The sequence below is a fragment of the Ammospiza nelsoni genome, chromosome 15, assembly GCF_027579445.1.
Source record: "Ammospiza nelsoni isolate bAmmNel1 chromosome 15, bAmmNel1.pri, whole genome shotgun sequence".
Lineage (NCBI taxonomy): Eukaryota > Metazoa > Chordata > Aves > Passeriformes > Passerellidae > Ammospiza > Ammospiza nelsoni.
Window position 1 is genome coordinate 1051078 of NC_080647.1, and position 26890 is coordinate 1077967.

The 26890-nt window shown below is 50.3% G+C and overlaps 1 protein-coding gene across 2 annotated transcripts in view; it reads left to right on the forward strand.

Annotated features, from left to right (window-relative positions):
• PCDH19 (protocadherin 19) overlaps positions 1-26655 on the forward strand; it is a 59063-nt gene extending 32408 nt beyond the window's left edge. For both annotated transcript variants that reach the window (XM_059483184.1, XM_059483186.1), the window contains exon 5: positions 23307-26655. In XM_059483184.1, coding sequence (XP_059339167.1) covers positions 23307-23893 — 587 coding nt within the window. In that variant the 3' untranslated portion in view covers positions 23894-26655. The remainder of the gene's footprint in view (positions 1-23306) is intronic.
• The last annotated feature ends 235 nt before the right edge of the window (positions 26656-26890 follow it).

Sequence of the window (26890 nt, forward strand, 5' to 3'; positions counted from 1 at the left end):
GCTGTGCGTCGTCAGAGTGCTGGGTGGATATTAATTAATCTTCACTCCACGCCTGTCAGGTAAACCAGCAGTTGGGATTATCCTCTTCTCACGAGCAAAAAACCTGAGATGTGCCTGACAGTGAGGGAGTGCTGGAGCTGGGATTAGGGCAGGAATTAGGGCGCTGTGCCCAGGGCTGGTCCCTGCCCGCCTCCCCTCCGGAGCACCGATGGTTTTCCCGTCCCAGCCCTCCATTCCCAGCCCTCCGTTCCCAGCCCTCCGATCCCAACCTTCCCAAAGGTCAGCAGAGCACATGGACAACCAGCCAGGCATCCCACAAGGGATTAGCTCAGGCCACTGGGCGAGGGTTTGCTTCTTTTCCCCTGCAAAGGTGGCAGCTTTCAGCTCTTCTGGTCCCCGTGTGCAGGGATGGAGTCCTGCTCTGAAGCCAGACTGGTGTTAGCTGGAGGAAGGCAGTCAGAGGAGTTCAGCTGAGCCCAAGTGTCGTTTGTACTTGGGCATGGATGTCGCTTTTAGTGTCTGAGGGATGCAAGCAGCCAATGCAAACATCCTGTCTGTTTCAATTAAGGAGGTTTGGTGCTCGGGCGCGGGGGAGCCTCGGGGCACTTGGCTATATCTTGAGATAAGCTGGAGCTGAGGCTCCACTGGAAGCCCCACTGCTAAAAGACTTAAGGATGTGAAAACAAAATGCTGTGATTATGAACTGGTCTTCAGCTGTTTAATTCAGTTCATGGTAAACATCATTAAAAGCCTTTGTTTTGCTGTCATAAAAGAGTCAAACGGGGGAGAGAGAGTTCTTGCCATCTGCGGCACCGGGTGTGGGATTTTTCTGGAGATTCTGATGGCTGTATTAATTCTCGATGGAGTCTGTTAAATGGCCACAGTTAACCCTGTGAGACTCCACGAGGAGGGGAACACAGAGGTCACCTACACATTGCACGCTGCCAGCCGCACTAATTGGAGAGGGATGGCATCCGCAGTGATAATGTATTTCCAGACAACCCTACTGTGGCCAAAGATGAAAAAAATTAAACATTTGTATAACTGTACAGTGGCAGTTTAATTCTCTGCGGACCAGCACCGTGTCAGAGAATGCAGGCTGATAGCTATCATTTATTATTCTTCTATTACAAAGAAATGCTTTTTCATTTCGATCAGGAGAGGGTTTCCTAAGATGCATTTGTAGTAAGGGATGACTGTGGAAGCAAAAATGTTCATAATTGATTCCCATCCCGGTGAATGGTCTGAGCAGCATCTGTTAATTTTTTGTCACATTTCTTCAGCAAAAAACCCAATCTCAATGGGCTGCAGATAGGGTTTTACAGGGATTACATTTCTGATAAGTCTGCGTGCTGGCTCTGATAACAATGCAAATAAGTTAAAGAGGCTGAGTTGGAGGCAGAGCTCCTTGGAGGAGTCAGATGGGAGTAAATATGGTTCACTCTGTTGTAGCATGGACTTCCCTCTGCATGTAAAATACACCCAAAAATCAGGCGTATTTCCAGAAGGTGACTTCTGAAAGCAGTCTGTCTGTGTCCTGGTCCCGCAATGGCCCAAGGGGTTGGTGCTCCTGGATCTGGTTTATTTTGGGAGGAAAGCAGCAGGGTAGTGCTGCACTGGCACCCAGCTGCACCTGCAGGCAGGTGTGCCACAATCAGCTCTCCTGCCCTGCAGGACCCACACTGTCTGGTGTGGAAGAGCTCGGGGTGACCCTGTGAGGTTATTGGGGTGCTGGTGGAGCAATGAGAGGAAGTGAGTGGTTACTGTCACAGAAGCTGGAAAAGAGGTTAAAGAGAGTGTTGCCTGAGCTGATTTGTGAAACAGGAACTGCAGAAAATAATCAGGAAAATCAAGATGCTGAGATGATGGTGATAACAGCAGTTCCCACATGATTAAAGCAATGGTTTTCACTTGGTAATTTTTACCTGATTTTGGGGCAGAGTGGCAGGGTGGGGAGAAAACACCAGAAATTCATTGAGAAGGATAAATTCATTGAGAAGGATGTGCAGGACTGTTGGCTGACTACTGCTCCAAACACACAGCCCTTGTCTGGAGAGCAGCCTGGCATGTACCCATACTTTGCTTGCTGTCCCTGCCCAAAGTGCATCTCATGTAATCCCAGAGAAATGGGGTGAGAGAGTTGTTGTTGGAGTTTGCTTGTTAATGGCAATGATCTCCTGGCAGGGACCCTGGTGGGGCTCCCCTGTGTCCAGTCTCTGCTGGGCTTGGACCTCAGCTTGAGGCACCACGAGTCCTCCATGAGTTGTGGCTGGCAGAAATCCCCGTAGCTGGCTGGTAGAGGATCATCCTGTGTGGTGGCTCAGGGTGGTCAGTGTGGACCTGTCTGGCCAGCCTTTGCCTGCTGAGATGCTGCATTTCCTGCAGAGGGAGGCGGGCTTGGATGGATCCAAGCTCCTTTGTTGTCTTACACCAGTGGTCAGTACTTGGGCGTGGGAGCCCCAGGGAGCTGCTGGTGTTTGACTGTCCTGGTGCCACTTTGGGTGGGAGTGACACCAGCTGCCAGTCCTGCTGGCAGGAGCCCTTTCTCCTCCTTTGGAAATGACCTAGATTGCCAGAAAAATGGCAAACCATGGCATGGAGAGTGCTGAGCTTTAGTGGGTAGCAGCAGGTCATCAGAAATGCTGCCTGGAGCTCGGCCACATTGCGTATTTTGGGAGCAGGACTTCTGCCCAGTCCCTCTTTACCTCAGGATCTTAATTATTGATTATAAATTCATCTGATGAAAAGATGGCTTTAATTGCTCTAATATGTACCCAATTTGGAGTTCATTACAGGCCAGGATTGTTTTCCTTCCCCTGCTAATTGGCACGAATGGGATGCAGAGGGAGGCGGGCACTGGTGCCGTTCCACCTTCAGCAATTGCCTGGCTGCCTGTAATTGTTTGTTTATTTGTGGAGGTGCTAAGCGCTGCTGGAAGTTTATATGTGCTCAATTCCTAACGAGTCCTCAGCTGAACCTCCAGGGCTTCTCTGAGGGAGGGGGGTTTCAGGCAGCTGCTGGATCCCAGTGATGGTTTGGGATGGCTGGAGAAGCCTGCTGGAGATGGGACACAATCCTGGGCTCCCCTTTGTGCCTTGGCCTGTTTCCCCACAGGATGGGGTGGATTTTCTCCGTGTCCTGGTGTAGCCGAGGCTCCAAGCGCAGCTCTGGAGGCGGCCCTGGGTTGCAGGAGGAGCTCAGGTGTGGAGCTGGTGCAGGAGCTGCCCCTGAGGACAGGTGTGGGGTGAGCACTGCTGGGAGCTCCTGAGCCCCGTTCCCCCCAGCACCACGGGCAGAACTCGGTGGGAGATGTTTCCCAGCCCTGCAGGCTGTGGTGGTGGCTTTCCCTGGACAAGATGTTCACAGGGTAATTGAAAATTCCATTTTATCAGAAAGCGTTTGCTGTCAAAAAGTTTTATCTTTACTTCAACAAAGAGGCTGATTAGATCCCTCAGGACCTGAATTAGCATCTTTGAGGCTGGATACTCTGTTTTGTGATTCAGGTAGTTACTCCTCCCTTGGTTTTCCTCATACTGGTACTTTTTCCTTTATATCCCTTTGCCCTCTTCCAATCACAGTGTTTGTGCAGGTTTGACTTGTTTTCTTTGTGTGGATGTGCACAGGCACCTAGATATGCTTAAATGTATTCTACTGCCTTTTTCACCTTGCCTTGAGCAAGAGCCATTCTCATACTCTCTAAGTCGTGGGAGCCAGCACAGAAATCAGAAAGGAGGTATTTCCAATATAAGTTTTTAATGTTAGAAGCAACAGATTTCACACTTATCTTAATTCCCAGTGCTGGCCAGTATTTTAGCCATCAATTACAGAAAGAAAATCATTGGTCCAATGAAGCAGTGATTCACTGTTTAAGACAAAAATAGAAAATATGAAAATAATAAGCACAGGCTAATCAGAAAATGGCAGTGTTAGAAATAGTCACCACCGACATAAAATAGTGAAAAAGCTTTAAATCAAAATGAGAGGGTTTTAAGCAATGTCAGTAATGGCTCTCTACAGAGAATTGCTTCTAAAAGCATCGCTTCCACTTTTCTGGTGCCAGATCAGCAGTAAAGGTTCACGTGAAATGTCATCTGGAAAGACCTGATCCTGCATTCATTTCCACATCTGTGTAACTTTGCTCACAGGGGAGATTTAATTGTGTCTGAGTCCCATAAACCCCAGCAAGATGTAGGGTTCTTTGAATAGAAATGGGTTATATTTAAGTAGTTATGTTAAGTCTTCTTTATACTATCACACAGTATAGAAATAAGATTTGGGTGTAAAGGAGAAATGGGCCTGTGACATTCACTGAAACTTTTCTGCTGGTTGCATCCCAAATTATTCAGAAGTATCATCATTTAGGGGATCAGGTTTTATCTGGAATATTCCAATTGGTTCTCATGCTCATCTCCATAGTGTCTGGGTGTATTTCAGTTGTGAATTGAGAACATGACTAATGGTATTAACTGGAGGCAAACACAGGTATTAGAAACTGTTGATTTTTTGTAAGCTGATTTCCAGCAGTCGTTCTGCCTACAACTCCCTTTCACTCTGCAGAAAAGCCTTTCTGTAGAGCACATAAAGACCTCAGTGACATATTCTAGGGCTTTGGGGGCTGCATTCCTCTGGAAGCTTCTACAAATTAATAAAAGCACCTAATTTCTTGTATTCATACATGCAGCACAAGACATAAAGTATGACATTAACGTGTGAGTGACAGCACATCCCTTAAGATGGATGAATGCTGTGAGCTTTCTTTCAGGGCAGTGTCAATTATCCCAGCTCCTGTGATTTCTGTATTATTGCACAGCTCTGCCAAAGCAGCCTCAGTGAGCTCAGTGGTGCTCCTGCAGTGGCCAGCCTGCAGGGAGCAATCAGCTCCTCACGTACCCTGTAAGCCCTGAGGAGGATTTTCCTGGCCAGTGGGTAAGCTGCTCTTTGGGCAGAGGAGTTCATTGTCTTGTGATTCCCACACTTTTAATGATTGCGTGTTGAGCATTTGAGTTCAGCTCTGTGTGGAGGTCACTGGTGCTTTTGCCCACGCTCTCTCCATCCTCCCCGAGCTCCTGCTCACGTTTCCTAACTGGGGTTGTGGAGGGCATAATGTCTTTTGTGGGACCGTTGACTGGAGCTCAGCTCCTTCAGAGGGTGATGTGGGCACCATCACACATCACATCCCTGGACAGAGGGACAGGTGGCCCCACTTTGGGCTCAGCTGCCTTCACTCTGTGCTGCAGCAGGGCAGGGGTCCCTTCAGGAGGGTTAATCTGTCCATGGAATTGCTGCTTGGCACAGACACATCCCTGTGCTGCTCTCCTCAGTGCTGCTCTCCCTGAGCACAGCTTGGAGCAGTCCTTGCTGAGGGTTCTGGGGGCACTGAAATCATCCCCATGGCTGTAAGTGAAGCCAATCCCCCTCTGCAAGAGCGGAACTAAATAACAAACAGATGTGCAGCCTCCTTTGTTTGCATGAGAAGCATTGTCCTGTATCCCACGTTCCTGGCACTCTTCTTTCAGCTTTGAGGCTCCTTCAAAGATAGTTCTTATGGAGTCTTCATCACTGAAGTTGCTCCATTCAGGGTCACAGGAGTTATAACCTTTAGATCCTCAAGTTTTTTCCCCCTAAGCACAGAGAACACTCAGCAGATGTGAACATTTTGGCAACTTGGAGAGGAAAATTAAAACTTGAATCCATGCCCTGTTGTGTAGGTTTGCAATGGATGAATGATCAGCCCAGAAATTTGGAGAGTTTCTACTGTTTTATTGTACTTTTTAATGAGATTTTGTCAAATTCAGTCATTGCTTACCCATATTTTTACTGGGTGACTGGAGAGCAATTTATGGGAGATATGAGGAAGAGGTATTTCAGATTAGAGAATTTCAGCTTGTATTTCTGCTTGGTTTTGTTAACTGTTCCTGAACTCCAGCCCAAGGAGAACCTTTGCAGAGAAGATCTTTGTCTCAGATGAAGATGGGGTGGTTTTAACCCTGGCTCTGCCAAAGCCTCCTTTTCCAGAACCACTGCCCAATACTTGCATTTTAAGATGTTTGAAGATAAATAAACAATTTAGGCAAGCTCGCAGCTTCCTTTTGCCTCTCAAACAAGTCAGAAAAGTCTCACTGGCCTCTTTTGCCCCTCTGCCAGTAACTTCTGAGGAAGCCTTTAACACTTTCCTTCTCACAAAGTGGTCAAGGTAATGGCCATCAGATTGAGCAGTGGGGAAGGTATATGAATAAAACCAAACCTTCTGCTATCGCAGCAAGCCAGCACTTCCCAATCTCCTCCTGTAATCAATCTACATCGTTAATGACTCTGGAAACAGACTGAACTGCTGGGGCTGGCACTGGGAAACTTGCATTACAAACTAACATCTCTTATTAACCTTTCGGTGTTTCCTTCACAGCGCTAATTAGAGCCAAATAAAACCAATGTTTGTGGAACTCTTAAGTTAAAATATAATTTTCAGAGGAAATATGGTAAACTCCAGAGCTCCTGTTTGCTTGGCCTTTCTTTTTAATTATGATAGGGGATGGCTGTTACTTGTTTTACAGAGGCTTACATGATTAATGCTGCAATGTTTCTGTAATTAAAACAGCAAAAAAAGAGATGTGATTGGGGCCTGTATAATTTACAGACATCTCGGCATTCTGGTGGCAGAGCTGCTCTGTGTTGCAAAGACGAATCATAAAAATTTATTCTAATTAAAATTGCCAGATTGACTAAACAACAGGTGACTTATATAACTTGAGCGACTTGCACTTGGGGTGAGAAATCATCAGAAATCAGTGAATTATACAAAGCTGCCTATTATTCTGCTAAATGGGAAAATGTGTGCTTGCCATGGCAACCCGCATCAATTTTGCAGCCTCTGGAAAATACAGGGCCCTTTATTAAAGGCATAATCAGCCCCAGCAGCATGGTGACCCCGGGCTCTGCAGGGACAGGGCCTGGGGGCTTGGGGGCAGCCCCTGGGCACAGGTGGGGCAGCAGGTGGACCCTGCCCTGGTACCTGGGGGTTCAGGTGTGAGCCAGCCTCTCCTGAGGGGCTGCCACAAGTTGGGTGCCTGTTACCCTCCAAAACATGGTGCAGTTACATTTATGTGTGTGATAACTATAAATTGATTGGACCTCTGCTAATTAGGCTGCACGCTGCAGGGCAGGAGCTGACTCCCCTGGGTGCAGGGCAAGGAGCCCACCCGTCTCCAAAATGTGATATGGGTGAGTGTCTGAGCTGCTCCAGCTCCTGCAGGTGTCTGCTGAGGGGAGACACACCACTGGGTTTGTATGTAGGTTGTTTTACTAAATGATCTATGTAATAATATATAAGTCAAAACTCTGTAATAATTGGCACCAAACAGCACAGAGAACTCGCAGCTTTTATCTGTCTAGAGGGAAGTGCTGCCACTCAAAACTCGGGAGTGCTGTATTTTATTTCTCATGCAGCATATATGAATGTAAGACTAGATGGTTTTAAATGGGTCACAGAATTATTAAGAAGTTTGGCAGCCTTTCCTCCTGGTGCACGCAGGTACGTGGGGAGTGGGTGGGTGGGCAGCAGGAGCGTGGGCTGTGCCAGGCTCTGGCTGGGTGTGTGTTGCCTTTGCTCAGTCATTTCCCCTTCCCTCCTGCATTTAACCCCTGTGTCTGTTTGGGAAATAAGTTCTTTGTACAAGTATTATTATAGATGTGTGTTAGTCACGATGTGTATAATCACAGCACTCGTAAGGTGGCCCCTGTTTTTGCTGAGTATCTGTAATGGTAGTGATTGGTTTCCCCACTCTCAGCATTAGCTCCCTCAGTGTTTTTATTTTCCAGCAGAAACCCCTTTTTGTTCCATTTTCCTTATTGTATTTCACCCTTTTCCAAGTGTGAAGAACAACTTGCTTCCTAGCTGGCTTCACTGGCTGCCAGCAGGTCATGTTTCATGACCAGCATCCACAGCTGCCTGGGGTGCTGGCACGTGGCAGCAGGTGACAGCTGGTGACACTGTGTCACCTGTCACCTCACCTTGGGTGACAGCCACACCTGGGCAGGGCACTGGGCCAGCCTCGAGGTCTGGGTGTCACAAACTGGGGAATTTTAGGTGTATGGGATGACTGGCTGTAGTGAAACCAGAGCTTCATCCCAAAGAAATCCTGGCTGAGCGTCAGTCCCTGCAGGAAAAAGAGTTTAAATTGAACCACAGGGAAAAAAAAAAGGGAAAAAAAGATGAAAAGCCCCCTGTCTGAATTGAAGCAATAGGAAATGAAAACTGCTGAGACACACTGTCATGTGGGTAGTGGTGCTACCAACCTTGTGCTGCAGTAATTACCTCTGTGCATGCAATTTGTGCTCAGCTACGACTGATTTCCCACATCATCCGGTGCCCAGGCTATATTCAATCGGTCCCAGCTGGAGGGAGCTATCTTGGATCATTTGGTGAGATTTCACCACAGATGCTGCCTGGCACGCCAGGGAAGGGCTGCAGAGCCCCCTGGCACAGGGGAGCTGTGGGGACAGGGACAGCAGGGTCCCTGTGCCCAGGGTGCCACCGCCCATGGGTGCTGAGCCCTGCAGCTGCTGGGGATGAGGGAAAGGTGAGGAGCTTCTGGCACTTCTGGGGAGAATCTTGGCTGTGCTGGGTGCGTGCTGGAGGCAGAGCAGTTTTGTGGCTGTTCCTGCTCTGTTTCATGTGAAAAATGAAAGAGTGAGAGCGTCGGTTGGGAGTGTTCGTGAGGAGCCAGGGGAGGTGGGTGTCCTCATCTCCTGCAAACCAAAATAGGTCGGGCACTTGATTTCCTCTGCCTGCTTGGGAAGCGTCAGCTTCAGCGAGGAGCCGAGCAGAGCCGGAGCTGTGTGAGTGGGGCGCTGCCTGTCTGCTCGGGCTGGTCCTGGCAGCTCGGCAGGAGCCACGGGGCTCTGAGCCATTGTCCCGGGACAGGAACTGCCTCAGCTCCGCTCCCTGTGATCCTGGACTGGGCACAGCTTGGGGAGGGGTTGTCAGGGGCAGCTCTTGTGTGGGAACAGCAGTTGGGCTGGAAACCTGAAGTTAGACTGTGCACAGGAGTAATTCAGGAACTGTCAGAGATGGGTGTTTTTGGGACAGGAGCTGCATTTTTGGAGGGTGTAAATACTGCATTATTGGAGGGTCAGGCATGCTCTGTGTGTTCCGGAAATTTACTATATATATGTGTGTGTGTGTATATATATATATATATATATATATATATGTAGTAACTATGTATACTAACTATATATAACTATGTATACTAACTACTATATAGTTACTATTTATATGTATAGTTATAAATACTAACTATATATGACTATATATAGTAACTACTGTATAGTTACTATGTATATATAGTCCAGTATACTGGACTTTGGTTTGTTTTTTACTCTCTGTGTTTACCAGCCCATCATCATCATCACCACACAATGGTTTGGGTGGGAAGGGACTGTAGGGATCATCTGCAGGGACGCCTCCCACCATCCCGTGTTTCTCAGAGCCCCATCCAGCCTGCCTTGGACACTTCCAGGAGTGGGGCACCCTCAGCTTCTCTGGGCAAGCTGTGCCGGGTCTCAGCACCCCACAGTAAAGGATTCATTGCTGATGTCTTATCTGGCCTCTGAAGCTATTCCCCCTTGCCCTGTCACTCCATGCCCGTGCCAGCAGTGCCCTCCAGCTCTCCGGCAGCCCTGTGTTTGTTGTTTGTGCCCCTGCTGTTCCACGGGAGCTGTGTGAGCAGGATGCCCTGCTGTGTGTCCTGGCGGGCTCCCAGGAGCTGCCAGCAGCACTCACAGGTGACTGCTGTGTCCTGCATTGTTCTGACAGGCTCTGCAGCCACTCTCAGGTGAGTGTGGGTCCCCCTCGTTCACAGACCCTTCCTGTGCAGGGCAGCCTGTCCCCATGACAGGCCATGAGGCACATGATGACTCAGCAGCCTGAATTATTCAGGCAAATTGAATGTGTTTGGCTTGTTCCAAGCTTTTGTTTCCTTTCAGTGCTGTCAGGAGCACGGGTAGCCCTCATTCTTGTATTGCAGCTCATTCTAGTGCCAAGGAGACACAGACAGCTCGAGTATAACTTGTGTTTTACCTTGTCTGTCACTTACTTCCACCTTGCTGGGCTCTTTCTGGGCACTTCTGTGCCTCATGAAAATGTTTATCTTGCACCTACTGATTGCTCCCCTCTGGTATGTGCTGGGTTCTGGGAATTCTCTGCGTCATGTGCTGGAAAAGCCCCTGTAAAATCCAAAACCAATTCTGTGTCTGTTTCACCCTTTAGCGGAAGTCTATTCACTCATGCAAAAATTTTGACCCGTTAGTCATCACTGCAGGATCCAGAAACCTCATCTTAATGAAGACAAGTAATTAAAATTAACAATTCTACCTGCAATTCCCTCATTGCCTGACCTCTGCTTTGTCAGTCTTCCTCCATTGTTACTGGGTGGATATGTTGAATTAATTCATTTAAAAATCCACACAAGCCCTTCTTTAGCAGCCTTGCCTTGCAAGGACCACGAGCTCTGGCAAGCACATGGACAGGAGATGCCCTGTCAGTGCAAACATGTCCCCTGGCTTACTGGACACTGCTCAGGAGCTCCTGGGATAGGTGAACAAATTGCCTTTCACCCCCCCAAACACGTGTCTGGAGATTTGGGAGCTCGCTCAAAGCCTTTTGAATCCACCAGGATTCTCTCAGCTGAGAGCACTGGGCTTGAAATAGGACCCGAGGGAGACTGGCATCCTCAGGGACGTGCTCTGAGCCTTGCTGGAGACATTGGCCATCCAAGCCTGTGCTCAGAACCAGACTGAGGGAAGAGGAGATCTCTGCTGCTGAGCACCTCCCTAACTCAGTGAGCAACACAGAGCCTCGGGAGATGGAGATTTGCCTTGGAAAATTCCAGCTGCAAATGAGATGCATGATTTTAGGAATTAGAATAATTACCCCCTGGAACAGGTTCCCAAGGGATGTGATATATTCTGTATCACTTAGAGTCTTTAAATCACATTTGCATGTTTTTCAGAAAAGCGTGCCTAGTCACTCAGAGTGCAGGGCTGTGCTTGAGGAGCACGGTGTGACAGGCTGAGCCTGCCCTGCTTTTCACCTGGTCCTGCCTGGGCTGAGCCCTGCAGGTCCCTGTGGCACTTTGGGGTCTGCCACACCCTGGAGGAGAGCTCAGGGCTGTCCCTGGTCAGGGCTGGCGGCTGTGCAGGAATGTGCAGAGCTGAGCAAGGAACGTGGGGATGATTCAGAAGCCAATTCCCCCAGCCAAAATCTGCCTTCTCTTCCCAAACACACGCAGTCCCTTCCTCTGAATCAGATGTCCCCAGGCGCTGAGCAATCCTGGCTGGATCAGTGTTTCCAGGACCTTCCCTCCCACCACCCCTGAGTGATGAGAATATTTCTGTAGATCTCATTTCCTGCCCTTTCCCTTTCATCTCTCAGAGCAGCAAGTAAATGAACAGCCCTTTAGTTTTTAGTTACCGCTCTGCACCCAGTGAGCTATCAGAGGCTGTTGACAATGACTTTTCTCTTTTCCGTGCTCCTGCCTGCAGGATTTGGGGAGATAATTCATTTGGTCCTGGTGCTTTGTCAACTTTCAGCACTTGTAATTGCCTAATGATCAGTGCGGATGCTGTTGTTAAGCCTGTTCAAACTTTGTCCTGCTGAACAGCCAGGCTGTGCCTGTCTCATCGTGTTGTGCCTGCTGTGCTGGCTGGGGCTGCCTTTGATGCTCCCACCCTGGCCCCATCTCTGCTGCTGCTCCCACCCACCTCAGGGGATGGATGGATGGATGGATGGATGGATGGATGGATGGATGGATGGATGGATGGATGGATGGATGGATGCAGCAGGGTGCTGCCCCCGCTCAGGAGCTGCACCTGGAGTTACAAATAGCTGAAGAATGATCCCACAGAGAGCCAGATGCTCTCCAGGATGAATCCCCTGTCGGCCCCAAGGAGCCTGGAGCTGGTTGGGGAAGGTGGGAGCTGGTTGGAACTGGTGTCTGTGCCCTGTGGGGTGGGTGAGAGCAGCTCTCTGGAGCAGGCTGTCACTGCTAGAGCACTGCTGTTGAGCAATATGCTGCTATTTCTGCTTTTCCATCTCTCTTGTGCCTTTTCCACCATCATTATAGCTTTTTAAGGACTCTAATTGGCCACATTTCACGCCACCACCTCTTTTGCTGCTCATCCGAGGTGCCCAACTGGCCGGTGCCGTCTCTGGAAGCCCCTGTCGCTCATCCTCGCCTCTTCCAAGGCCGCTTTTTAATGGCACACACTGAACATCAGTGCATTACCATCCCTTTTCCAAGAGCAGTCTCCATCCACTCTTCTCCCGTCCCCCAGTGCCTCATCCAATTTAATTAATTATCCTTAGTATATTACGCATCCTGTCAAAGTTTTTCCTTTCCGAGCTTTAATGGTTTTTTAATTCTAATGCAGGCTGCATGTGCGAGTGTTGGAGCAGTGAGGGAGCGTGCAGTGGCAGGGAGGCAGCATTGCAGCAAGCGCTGCAGGCAGCCAGGGTGGGTCCCTGTGGAGAGGGACTGCAGGACTGAGCTGTCCCCATCCCTCTGTGCAGGACTGAGCTGCTCCCTCCCTGTGCTGCTGCTCAGGGGCGCAATCAGGCAGGGGGACACGTTTGGGGTGAGCCCCCTCACCCTTGGTGCATCTGGTGGGACAGGAGAGGGCTGGTGGCTCAGCCCCAGCGTCCTCTCTGCAGCTGCTGAACTCAGGGCAATGAACCTGACTCTCGTCCTTGTGCTAACTGTGTCTGTAGCGCCAGTTCCATCAGTCACTGCAGCCCTGCCTTATCCCCGTGCACAAGGGCTGTGTAAAGGATGTGGTGGGGACTGGTAGCACTGACTGGGGCTGGTACTATCGCTCTGTATTTCCCAGAGACACTTAAAAGGCTTGGTCAGGAAGGTGGTTCAGCAGGAATGACTTTGTGGGGTCTCACACTGACTAGCTTTGGGTATTTCCAGATGAAATCTGCTCGGACTAAGAGGGTTGTGGGTTGGTGGTTGTTTTTTCCCTGCCTGTCAGTGTTGCAAAGTGCTTAGGTTTTGAAAATCCAGCTGGGCTCCGTCTGTCTGTCGCACCCTCACTGAGAGTAACGGTGCTGTGGTGCAATTTAGCTGACAGCCCTGTGAGCTGGGGCCAGGAGCCAGCACAATCCAGCCTGACCTGGGGGCAGCGCTGCAGGAATGTGCCTCAGGAACCAGAAATCCTCAGAGGCTGCACTGGCAGGAGCTGGGGCAGAGCTGAGCAGCCCGTCCTGGGGAGCGAGGGCATCCCACCTCTGCATTGGAGCCACAGCAAGGGGTGTGTGGGACGATCCCAGTGAGGTGTGCAGCCCCCAGTGGGACCCAGAATCACTGCCCAGTGCCCATGGGTTGGCAGCAGCTTGGCTGGAGCTGTGGGGCTGAGTGCTCTCCTTGCAGTGCCTGTGCAAGGCATGGACATGCAGTTATTTTCCATTCCTGTTGTTGAGCAGTCTCCCTGTGGCTCTGACAGCCCCAGACACACTGCAGGGCTTGTTCTCCATCTCACCCCCGTGGCTGTGGGGCCAACAGAACGGGGTGGGGTGGGGCAGGATGAGACCCCAGCTGGATTGCTGGAATTGAGCTTGTCCATGACTCACGGGTAAAGACATTTCCCCAAGCTTATAATGAGGTTTTAGATTTAACTATTGACCTTAGAATAGTTTTACATGCATGTTTATCTGCCCTTTGGATTAATGAAGGTAAACTTAATTGCCAGAACAAAGTTGCATCTAATTAAATGGATCAGATTCTCAGACTCTGGCAATTCTGTCATGTCTTCTGTTGGCCCTGGGCAGTGTAACCCACAGGTGGCATTTCCCTGGCATTGCTGTTATCCCTGGTTGATGTGGAGCTGGAGCCTGCTTTGAACCCTTTCTGCAGCTCCATGGCCGTGCAGAGAGAGCAGGAGGGTCCCTGTGAGTCAGGGTGGACAATGTAGAGCAGGTTTGCAGATCTGTCCCTGTCTCTGTGGGATTTTCTGATGCTCTCTCCCCCCTAGGCAAACATCTCCTCGTGGTCCATCACTGTGTTTCAGAGTAAAGATCCACCAGCATGGAAAAACCCTGTGTTCATCTGAAAGAGACTTAAAGTAGAGCACCAGGGAGGGGAAAATGCTGAGCTCCAGGGTGGAGGCGTGAGAGGTCAATGTCATGATGAGAGATGGCCAGCAACCAACATTTCGGTGTTTTAAGAAAAGTGTAAAATTCCCCAGCTCTCCCTTGATGGTGGGGAACGCCCCATTGTGCTGGGAAGCCTTCCAGCTCCCTCCACTCCTCAGAGCTGCACACTTTAGGAAAGTACAAAGAGCTTCTCATAATGTTTTGCCTTGTGGGTACGTCTATGATTAATTCCATGCAAGCATTACTGGTGCAATAACAATACTGAAGGTCCTAAAACTGCAAAAGGAAACACATTTGGCTCGTGCTTCATCCACAATCACTTACACTTAAGCTATTGATAGCTGATTGGGATCTGTAGACTGCTGGGCTGGTGCCACTGGGTTTCTGAGCGCGCTCAATGGCTGGAACAGACAGCGAGGCTGTAGGTTTTGGCAAGCTGTGGCTCTCATTAGTCAGGCTGACTGTATCTGACACCAGAGATTCCCATCCACCAAGATGAAGCTCACTTCCCTAGGCTTTGGCTGACATCCCAACAATATTTACATGAAGGACGACAGAGGATCAGTGTTAGATTAAGGCTGTGAGTTTCCAGTAGGCAGACAGTTAAATATTCTATTGAAATACTCTTTTGATTATTTAGATAATAATGAAGTTTATGCATGTCCTTGAGAAATCTGGGGAAAGGCAGTTGTTTTATGCTAAGCATACAAAGATGTGTTTAATCTTGATAATAGGAGTAAATTATGTATCAGCGTTTATAACCTCGCTCCTTTATTTCTCACTTGTTGTGTGGAGCCACCAGAAGCCTGGCAGGGAAGGAGGGGGCAGCATCCTCCCCAGGGCACCCTGGCCTTCACATCCCTGCAGGAGGAGCATCAGGATTGATCTGTTTTGTCCTGGCCAAGGAAGGTGCTGGCTGAAGTAAGACATTAACCATGGAGTACTGGTTGAAGTATGACATTAACCATGGAGGTGCAGGCTGAAGTAAGGCATTAACCATGAGCCCCCGAGGAGAGGGCAGGGATGTGCCCTGACAGGCTCTGGGCCAGGAGCTGGCCCAGTACAGGCATCCAGGAATTGCTTCTTATCTCCCCCAACTGTAGTTTCTGTTTTGTTGGATTTTTATCAGGGTGGTTGAGTTGCCATTTTCTGACCGGTGCCTGATTTTGAATAGGACTGAGTAATAATTTGATTTATTGCTGCCGTTGGAATGTGGCTGCCTGGCTGGTCCTGCCTTACCCCCACAGAAAATGTGAATTTGCTTCGTCTATGACAATAGCAGAGAACAGTAACCTTTGGATTAATTTGTTTCAGCGACTAAAGTCCCATTAAATGGGAGGCAGCTGGTGTCAGAGGCATAAACTGAGACAAAGTTTTGGTCCCAATTGTGGGAAATGTATTTAAACAGACTAGAAATGTTTCCATCTCTGCAGGGTATAATATACTCAAATGGTTGCATTAACATGAAAAAAGTCTAAGGAAGAGTTTATTTAGGACAATCCCTCTGTATCCAGTGCTAATGAAATTGAATTGCAGTAATGAAGTCAGGGGTTGTGGCTCTGTCTGTGCCCGTGCAGGAGCTGCCTCAGCATTAACAGGAGCCGTGCCGGAGAGTGGTGGAGCACTAATGGCTCGAGATGGAGGAGGTCCATCAGAGCCCAGAGTGCTCTCCCCTCGCTCCCAGGCTGGATCCCACATCCCAGACCTGTTAGGATGCTAATGAGCCCTGGATGGAGGCACAAATGCTGGAGTTTCAGAGGTGGAATCCACATCCCGCTGCTCAGGGGCCAGCAGAGCTCCACAGACCACTTAAGAAAAGGATTAATTGGAGTTTAAATGGTGTGTTCCGCCGGCCTTCTGAAAGGGAATTAATTTTTCCTTGTGAATGAGGTGGGGATTGGCCTGCGGTCCTGGATAAAGGGGAGCAGCCAGCATTAAATTGCATTCCAGCCCATAATTCCTTCTGGGTCTGACTCTGGCGCACGGCACACCCACAGCACAGCTCCTTCTGGTGATCACCCTCCTTGCCACAGCCTGCTCCTCACCCAGAGGCATCAGCATCCCCAGGAAATCCTGGGCATCGGGGCTGTCCTTGCCCGCTGGGTGCAGCTCCCAGGCACCCAGGTGTGCCTGTCCCCCCTCAGTCCTCATTCACAAAGCAGGGACCCTTCAGCTATTCATGGTGGTGCAGAGCAGGGCAAGAGGGGAACGGGCAGCTCTTGGCTGTGCAAATCAGAGGGAATCCTCAGCGTTCCCTGGGAGCTGTCTGTGTCTGCAGAGCCCCCTTGCACACCTCTGCTGACCATCCCAGCAGCACTGCCCATGAGCTGCATGCAGCCACAGGTCCTTAGCAGCAATTGCTCAATAAATAAATCTAAATGACAGCCCTTGTTTCATTAAAATAATTCCTGTGCTTTGTCCAAGCGCTGTTGACCTTCTGTGTTGGGACAGGCAATCCAGGATTAAAAATACAGCGTTTTTAGCTTGCATAAATCCCGAATAATGGTGAAAGAGAGGGAAGGAAAGGCTTCTTGTTGCAGTAAAGAGCATTTGTCACTGTCCCTGGTTATTAGTATCCTCTGAGCATTGTGCAGGGGAAGCCACGCCAGGATTACATTGCTGCATTGACTGGAGATCTCTTGTTAGGAAAGGCAAGGAAGGCTCTGTGAAGCCCACAGGTCAAAAATATAATACACTATTCCCCACCTCTCGTTTCCTGATGTTATGCTATTAGAGGAGATAAGGGAGAGGTGCAGAGTCTTAATTTACAAGGGAGTGATGAACCACGGCTGGGGACTGTTTGTATTTTGCTGGAGCTTATTATTTTATCTGGAGTGTAATGCAGAGGATCGCTGCCCCTGAGCCTGAAACAGCCACTCCTGTTGGGGTGGAGGGTGTGGGCTCCTCTGGTGTGCTGAGGGTGCTGGGTCCTGAGGAGATGAAGGTGCTGGAGTTGAAAAGAAACCCCGAAGTAGCTGGAAGAGGAGTGTTAAATAATGCAGCTGCGCTTTGTCCATGAAAGATGGCTAACCATGAGTAAACAGCCACAACAGTGTTTGATCCCTTCGTGTTTACTATTTATTCATATTTATTATTCATAAATTCTGTCACAAATGTTGGGCCCGCACCCCAGTGAGACATTTGCATTTTATTTTAAGTTTGATTCCCCCCCCGCCCCTCAGTTTCATGAACTGAGATTTAATGATTTGCTTTTCCACATTGCTCCCGTGCTGGCTCTCCCTGGTTCTCCTCTTCTTGTTTCAGGAAGAGATTTCTAACATGGAAAAGTGATATTTGAATAGATTCCCCTAAGGCAATCAATTTACTTCTAATTTGTCTGGAACTAAGCTTTTCTTTGTTACAATGAGAAAGGATTGAAACTGCTGTAAAATTTATTAGCTTCCAGGAAGATTTTGAAATGAATTTTTTAATGATCGTGCTGTTTGCTGTACCCAGGAGCAGTGTCATCGTGATTACAGTATAATCACATGGTTGCTGAAGGAACACCGAGATGTGGAGCTAGAGCTGGGCTCCTGCACGAGGGGACCTGTGGCACTGCCCAGGTATGGGCACCGCCCAGGTATGGGTAGTGCCCAGGTATGGGCACTGCCAAGGTATGGGTACCACCCAGGCATGGGTGCTGCCCAGGTATGGGCACTGCCAAGGTATGGGTAGTCCCCAGGTGCAGGCACTGCCCAATACAGGCACTGCCCAAGTACTGGCACTGCCCAGGTATGGACATTGCTCAGGTATGGGTATTGCTCAGGTATGGATAGTACCCAGGTATGGGCACCGCCCAGGTTTGCGTAGTACCTAGGTATGGGTAGTACCCAGGTACTGGCACTGCTAAGGTACAGGCACCACCCAGGTATGGGTACTGCCCAGGTCTGGACATCACCCAGGTACAGGCACTGCCCAGGTACTCTCACTGCCCAGGTATAGGTCCTGCCCAATACAGGTATTGCCCAGGTACAGGCGCTGCCCAGGTACTGTCACTGCCCAGGTATGGACATTGCCCAGGTATGGGCACTGCCCAGGTACTCTCACTGCCCAGGTATAGGTACTGCCCAATACAGGTATTGCCCAGGTACTGTCACTGCCCAGATATGGGTACTGCCCAGGTATGGGTACTGCCCAGGTGCTGTCACTGCCCAGGTACTCTCAGTGCCCAATACAGGTACTGCCCAGGTATGGGTACTGCCCAGGTACTCTCAGTGCCCAATACAGGTACTGCCCAGGTATGGGTACTGCCCAGGTACTCTCACTGCCCAATACAGGTACTGCCCAATACAGGTACTGCCCAGGTGCTGTCACTGCCCAGGTGCTGTCACTGCCCAGGTACAGGCACCATGGCTGGCACTGCCTCAGGGCTGGGGGCTTTGGGCTGGGGCCGCTCAGCACAGCACTCCCCTGCCCTGTGCATGTCCCAGCAGGCTGGGATCCCTCAGTCCCTCCTTCTCTCCCCTTCTTCCTGGTTCTCAAGCGGCTCCTGCTCCTCTCCCTGCTCCCCTGTAACAGCACAAACGAGCTCTAGTTATCACCCCAGCAAAGCTGCTCTGACACGGATTGGATTGAACCGAGCGCCTGTTTGGAAATGGAAACTCCAGGGACTATTGTCATCGCCCAAATTGCACCTTAGATTGTATAACAGCACATGTCATCTGGCCATTTATCAGGAATATTACATTCCCAGGCACTTGCACCTTGCTACGATTTAACTTTGTCTCTTTGGCCAGCGTTGCAATTCCACTGGAGATAATTCAATTGCCGGGAGCTGAGCGGGCACCTCGCGCACCCGCTCGGCGTTGCTGTGCTGCAGGTGTGGGACAGGGAATGGGGGATTTGCTCACCGTGGACATTCCTCAGTCCCCCTGTGATGAGGGAACAGCCCGTGCTGCGTGGAGCTGGGGGCTCTTGCCGCAGTGCCCACCACGTGTCCTCTGCCAGCTCCTGCTGGGCTCTGCCTCTTGGGCATCCATCCCCTGTCCCTGCTCTTCCGACCAGGAGCTTGCACATGGCATTGGGAAGTGCCAAGGGTCTTGGCTAGGTGGGGATTTTTATCTCTTCCACCAGGTCTACCTGCAGCAGTTGCCTTCGTGCTGGTCTTCTGAGTTGCAAGTAGAGCTCTGATTTGAAATCTGGAGCTTAACATGGATTTTGCTTGACTTGTTGAGGATCGTGTTTATTCCAGAGGTGGCTGTGGATTTTATGTGAGTTCATATTTGCTATGCAAGAGCTTATGTTTAGTAATGACATTTTTCCTGCCAAGTCTGACTTCAGGATAACTGCTCTGAAACAAGTGCCTTGTTTCAGGTGCCCTGAAACAAGGTTGTGGATTTGTGCTGGGTGAGGGCAGTCTGGCTGCAACTCGGATATTGCTGCAGTGGGACCTGCACATCTCTGGTACAGCAGCTCCCGTGTAGGGCACTTGCCCTCAGGCGAGCTGCTCAGCGTGTCTCTGGGCCAGCTGGGTGCCACATGGGTGCCCCCATGGGTGTCCCCACAGCCTGACTGTGCAGTGTCCTCAGCTCCTTGGAGAGTGCAGCCCAGGTCATGCTCTGGGCCATGGTGGTCTCCATCCCTGGGCTGTAGTGTTCTCTGTCCCTGGACCGTGCTATTATCTGTCCCTGGGCCATGGTGCTCTCTGTCCCTGGCCCATGGTGGTCTCTATCGCAGGGCCATGGTGTTCTCAGTCCCTGTCCGTGGTGCTCCCCAGCCCATGCCAGCTGGCAGGTCCTTGCCAGCCTGGTGCACTGGTGCCCTTGGGGGCTGTGTGTCAGGATGAGGTGCTCACACTCACTCAGAGCAGTGCCAGAGCTCACACAATGTGCTCACACTCACACAGAGCAGTGCCAGAGCTCGGGGGTCTCACCCCTCTTTGCCCCTCTGTTGCTCCCTCTCCCTTGGCCCATCTCCAGCTCATCTCACCCCTCTTTGCCCCTGTGTTGCTCCCCTCCCTTTGGCTGTCTCCAGCTCTGGTCAGCAGCAGTTTCAGCCTGCTCAGCCCTGCCATGAGCACAGGGGTGGGAGCTGCCTGCTCTGGCTGCCAGGCACTCACCGTGTCATGCTTCTGGTGGTTTTTACCTGGGCTTTGCTCCATGCACCGAGAACATTTTGTCACTGCAGACAGTAACAGTTGTATTGACTAGGGCAGGTCTGGGGCTGTAAAAGAATTTCCTGTTGTTCTATTTCTGATTGTTAAAGTGGTAAAGAACAATACAGAGCAGTACAGTGATGTGAATGTGGATGTGAATGGCTGTCCTGGGTGCCATCAAAGCTGGGTGAGTCAGACTGAGCTGCAAAGGGCAGCACCAGGAGCGTGCCCAGCAGTCCCTGCCTGCCTCTGCTTGGGGCAGGAGCAGCATGCAGGGATCAGCCCTGGGTCAGCTGCTGGAGGGGCTCAGACCCCGCTGTGCATGCCTTTGGATCGGGGACAGCAGAGGAATGGTGTTTCTGGGTATCCACAGGCCTTGCTCAAGGCGTTTGAATAGTATTTTATACCAGCTAGGGGCTGAGACAGTGATGGATGGGTGGGTAGCTGGAGATGCCCGTTGTGCCATGTGAAGAGGCTGCTGCTGGGGGCTCTGTGCTGGTCCCTGTGTCTGCTGCAGGTCGGGGCTGCTCTGGGCAGCCTGCACACACGTTGTCCCCGAGAGCAGGATGGTTCTGGCTGCAGGGCAGGTCTCAAAGCTGGCATGTGTGCTGAGCACAGAACAGAGTGACAGAATGTGCTGTGGAACTACCTGTTGTCTCAGGTCTGTGGATGGTGGTGACCTGTGACCCTCTGCCTGTCAGCCTGGCCTCTTTGAGACTTGTTAACATTCCCTTCCTCATACAAAAGATTGAAACAGTATAATGTAATGTAATGCTTCTCAGCTCCTTTCCTCCCTGCATTTCAGCTGCTGCAGGTTCTAGACAAGCATTGCAATGTCCAAAACTGATCATCTCCGTGGCAGAGGGGCACCAGGCCCTTTAGTGAGCTGTTGTTAAAGCACAGGTGCCTTTGTAGGCTTTGAGGAATATCCACTTGCAGTAATCAGGGAAGCCCTCCAATTGTTTCTAGCTGTAAAATGTGGCAGCTGGAATAAATGGGTCAAGGCAAGAGCAACCTGCCTGTGCTCCCTCTGGAGCGAGGTTTGCCTTGGCTATGGCAGTGCCATGGATTGGGGGCTGAGCTGCGCTGCTGGGCAGGGAAGGTGAGGAGAAGCAGCTCCCCTGTGCCTGACCAGCCAGCCCAGCACGCTCACAGATCCAGCTTTTCATGTTTGTGGAGAGACTGAAGTGATGTGTGCTCCAGCAACACGCCCAAGGTCACACAGCACAATAAATCAGTGTCTCATCGGGATGAGAATCCGAGATATTTCTGTAGCCCCTCCAGCCATCACCAAGTCCTCTGCTATCACAGCCAGACTACACAACTTTGTATGCCTGTAGCACCCTTTTGAAGTTAAGCTGTGGATAAATAGGGAGACAGCAATATTTTCTGGGCAATTTTTCTTTTTTTTTTTTTCTATTTTGCTCAAGTACTTGAAATTAGCAGAATCAAAGTATAAGATCATGGGCTTTTAGAGCTCAGTGCTGGTTGTTCAGTGTGTAGGGCTCAGGGCATCCTTCTCTCAAGCTGCTGTAAAGGCAGCTGCCAAAACCCAGACCTCCTCCCCTCCACCCAGCCCCCTGCTCCACATCACTGGCTTGCTGCTCTGATGTAGAGAAAAAGCTGATGTTTTACCCATATATTTTTCAATTAATTGGCTTCTTCACTTTCTTTAAAAAAACCCTTTCTTGGTGTTTTTTTTAATTTTTTTCTTCCTTTTTTTTTTTTTTGAGGTCTGCCTTTTACTCGTTTATTCTCTGTAAGTGTTAAGCTGCTCATATTTTGGTGCATTGTGTTATGTGCTGAGAATTTTTATCAGCCGCCCTAGTGCTCGCATGTGGTGGAAATACCAATGTGTCTGAGGAGCGGAGGTTATGCACACAGATGTACAGAGCAGCACAAGGAATGGTTTGCAGACGGAGGGAAGGAAATTTGGGCTGAGCCTGCACCTTCCATCCATCAGCCCAGCCCCGACCGAGCGTGGGCTCCTGGGGGTGATGGCATTGGAGCTTTAGTGCTGCTGTGTGGGTTATGGGAGGAAGCAGCCACGTCTTTGCGTGGGGAAAGGCTGTGCTTTAGGAGGGCAGCTGCAATTACAAGCTCTTATCAAATGAAGGAGAAGCCGAGACTGAAAAGCAGCCAGGATCCTGCGGTGTGAGGCAGGAGCCACGGTCGGATGCTCAGCAAAGGCTGGGCATGGTGAAACTGCTGAATTTCATTTCCAGCTTTGCACTTGGCTGAGCCTGGCTGCTTCCCCGAGCCTCGCTTTGTCCATCTGTGATGTGGAGGTGAAGCTGTGCAGCCCTCTGGGGCTGACTGACAGTGCAGGAATGCACACAGGCCCCGGGCACCAGGGTTTGCTCTCGCCTGGGAGCCCTTGGACCTGGTCTTGGAGGGTCCTTGGGAAGGGTTAAACCACCAGTCCATATTTCAGCACTGTAAAGTGGTGTTGGGACGACAGCCCCAAGTCGAGAGAAGGAATCTTTATTGCTCCTGTATGAATAAAGCCCCAGCACTGGAAATGACACATTTAATCTTCAGTGGAGTGGACAATCTCGGAGATTTATAAAGCCTCTGTTGTGTGAGAGGTCAGTGGGGATTAAGCAACAAGTTAAAACTCACATATACAGCAGAACCACAACGAACCTTCCCTCCTCCTCCTTTTCTTTCCTCCCTCTGTTCCCTTCCCCTCCTTGCAAAAAGCCAAGCTTAAATGTCGCGTCAAACCAAGCTTAAAACATGGTGGCTTTTAACACTGGCCACTAAACCCCGGAACCACTGGCTCTGAGGGCTTGACACACCGACAGCCCTGTTGTGATGGATTTGCTGCCGTCACTCCTTCTCCAGGCTTCTGTGCTGGTGCTGACAGGTGACACACAACCTACTGGAAATTAAACTCCAGTCTGTAGAGCCCTGAAAGCGATGGCTGTTTGAGGTTCAGTCAGTGCAGTTTGGGGTAGGATCCTCTCTGCAGTGCCCAGCTCGGTGTGGTGCCCCCAGCCCGGGCAGGCTGGAGGCTGTGGGCACCCCATTCACCGTGCCTTGTGCTTTCTCCTGCAGAGCAGAGCGAGGGCTTCCACTGCCGGGAGGAGTGCCGCATCCTGGGCCACTCGGACAGGTGCTGGATGCCGCGCGGCGCCGTGCCCAGCCGCGCCAAGTCCCCCGAGCACGGCAGGAACGTCATCGCGCTGTCCATCGAGGCCACGGCCGTGGACGCGGAGCCTTACGCGGACTGCGGCGCCAAAAGGACCTTCGCCACCTTCGGCAAGGAGGGCGGCGAGCCCCCGGCCGAGGAGCGCCTCGCCAACCCCAAAGGCAAAAGAACGGTGGACTCGGCCGCCTGCTGCAGCCCCAAGGTGAGCGGCGCCGTGCGCGAGGCCGGCAACGGCTGCGAGGCCGTCAGCCCCGTCACCTCGCCCCTGCACCTGAAGAGCCCCTTGTCCGGCAAGCCGGCGGCGCCCTACGGGGCCGGGCACTGCGCCGGCGGCCGGGAGCCCTTTGGGAACAGTGGCCCTTCCCGGCCCAGCGAGGCCGAGCCCCGGGGCGCGGACAGCGAGAGCAGCGGGCAGGAGGGCAACCCGCTCCTGCAGGCCAGCCGGGAAAAGGACTCGCCCGGCGCCCAGAGACTAAAGGACATCGTCCTCTGAGCGGCACGAGGATGAGGATGAGGCTAAAGGACGTCGTCCTCTGAGCGGCACGAGGATGAGGATGAGGCTAAAGGACATCGTCCTCTGAGCAGCGCTCGGCCACAGGAGGATGAGGATGAGGATGAGGATGAGGATGAGGGACCGCACGACTCCCAGCGCAGATTGTTTTTATCGCTTACCAATGGTTCACAGATTGCTGTATTTAAAAGCTTTCCCTAAATGTATTGTTTATAAATGGAGCTATCGTTGATGTGACAATCCCACGTGTCTCGAGGGCGGCAGGGGTGTGCAGCCCGAGCGAGGAGCCGTGTTCGGCTTTGGCCGGGAGGCGGCGGGTGGTGGGGGCACAGGCCAGACCCCCCCAGTCCTCAGGAGCGCTCGGTGCCTCCTCCTCGGAGTTTATATATTTTTGTATCTCAAAACGAAGATAAATTTCCATTCCCGGAGAGAATTGAGTGGCCAATTCCCTATTCGGACATCTTTAGTAACCACCCCGGCGGTTTTGTAGTCTGGATGGAGTAGCGGCTGTTTCTTGTGTGGGACTGTTCAAAGTGACAGTCGGGTGAGTTTCAGTTCAAATTCACCCAGCACGAGGTTGTTTGTCTTTTAAGGTGTCGGTGTTTTGCTATGGACACCCCTGCATTTACGAATCCTTTTGCTGTCACATACTTACCTGTACTATTATTGTATTTGATATTGCAAATTACTGTATGTCTAGTGATGGCAAAAGGCTTTCAGGCTTAAAAAAAAAGGAATAAAAAAAAAAATAAATCACAATCATCTTAGTTAAACCTTGGGGAAGCTGCGGTTTGCAGCCCCGGTGGAGCAAGCGCTTCTTCCAGCCCCCACCCATTGCCTGCAGCCTCCCCCGGCCCCTGCAGGAAAATGTCAGGGCATTGTGGGAAGCCGTTTTTGGGAAAATCCTGCCTGGATTGCAATTGTCGGATGCACTGTGCTGAACTTTTCCCCTTACCCGTTTCTTTTGCATAAATTCAAGGCAATTCATGGAAAGGTTTTTTTCCAGAAGTTGGCTATTTTGGTTTTTTTCCAGTTCCCAGATTTAGATATCCCTCGCCTCCAGTCATTTCCAAGTCAAAGAGATGGAATTATTTTAAGAGATCTAAATTACGTTCTCAATTAGACACACACACTTCCCAGTCAGCGTTTCCCAGCCGTGATTGCACCACGAGGGTGTGTGTAGGTACGACATCATGGCATGGATTTTAGACCCTTCTGATTTCTTTCTATCCCTGCATCATAAATAAGTATGGAATGAGCAATAGTGATGTTAAGTTAGGGGCAGACAGGTGATACGTAACAACGCTACTAATTCAATTAATGTGCCTTCTTAATGGAGAAAAAATTAAAGTAATTCTTTATTTTTTCTCATAATTAAGGACTTTTTTTGTGTGGGTACAAACTACTCATGTAAAATTGATTTGAAAATTGAGCTACTTTAATAGCCATTTTGTAGAAGGGAGAGAGGGAAGGGATTCCACAGCTCTCTGCTCTCTTGCAGTGATGATTCCTCAGTGAGGTATGAGTAAGGTAGGAGGATTTCAGTTAGTCTATTATTATTATTATTATTATTGCTATTATTATTAACCCTTCACTGAACAGATTTTTCCTACCCTCAATAATGTTTCCTAGAATTTAAAATCGATTCTGGAAGGAAAAATATATAGCTCTTGCCAATGTTTGCTGTACCAGCAAGTTGAAATTAGTGGTTTCTAGAGAAAGAGTCTTTCTAGGTCTGCATATCATGATAAAGTATTTGTTACTTGATTTATTTAAATGAAAAACAACCAGAAAACAAGTTCCAGTTGTTATCATCCTCAAAATAAAATAAAACTCCAGCCATTTATTTCTTCAGGGCAGATTGATCTTGCCTGAAGCCACAGCTGGTCTGAGACAGGTCCAGAGTCAGCCTGTTCCCCCTGCCACTTGCTAGGGCCAGGAATTGGGAAAGAATCAACAAAAAACAGTTGTCTAATGAAATTTGTGATGCTTCCCTCACTGGTGTGATGACTACCTCATTCAGCTCCCATCCCACGTGCTAACATGATGTCCTGCACCCCTCCAGAAAGCAAACTGGGGGTTTTCTCCCCTCTTCTGGATTCTGAGCCCATTTTTCAGGGATATGTTGTTTCTGTTCCCGCTGTGTTTCCTGCCTGTGTACTGTTACTGCTGTCATTTATTTCTGTGTTTTTTTTTCCCCCAGATGTGTGTTTTATTATAACACGAGCAAAGAGGAGAGGGGCTGGCTCGGGGCTGTTGGAGTAACTGGGTTGGAGTAACTGCAACTGTTCAGCTGAGTTTATTCTGATGTTACCTGGTTTTGTCAGCTCTGGAAGGTTTTTATTTGGAGGGGGAGAATTTCTCCCGTGTGTTTGCTGAGAGACAGAACCTGCCTTGCCCCATCTGTCAGGTGCTCTTGGCTTCACAGGGCAACGGCTCCGTGTGGCCCCATCATCACCCACACCTCTGCCAGGAGGGGACCCAGCTTCCCCATGGCCCGGGGTGGGCAGTGTGGTCCCCCAGGTGCCCGTCACCATCCCCAGGTGCCTGGAAAAGCACCAGCCTTAATTCCTGCCTGCCCCCTGCCTGCGGAGCTGCCACCACCAGCCTTGTGTTTCGGGTGAAAAATAGATGCTAACTGAAAAGGAAGAGAGGAAAAAAAAAAAAAAAAAAAAAGAAGAAAAAAAATAGAAACATTTCTCTAATTTACCCAGAGGAAACGTTCCTTGCCACTCTGAATAAAAGCACAGCCGAGAAAGAATGTGAAATAGTTCTGTATTAAAAGGGGGCATTAAAGAGGTCAGTAAACCCTTATGCCTCCAAGAAAAGCATTTAAGCACCAGTTTTGTGGGCTGACCCGGGCTGCAGTGGGGGATGTGAGCGAGGGGCCCTTCCCTGGTGTGGCCTTGCTGTGCGGGGCCAAGGGGAGACCCAGAGAGCTGCCCTGGCCTCGCTGCCTTGGCCCTCCCCAGAATATTT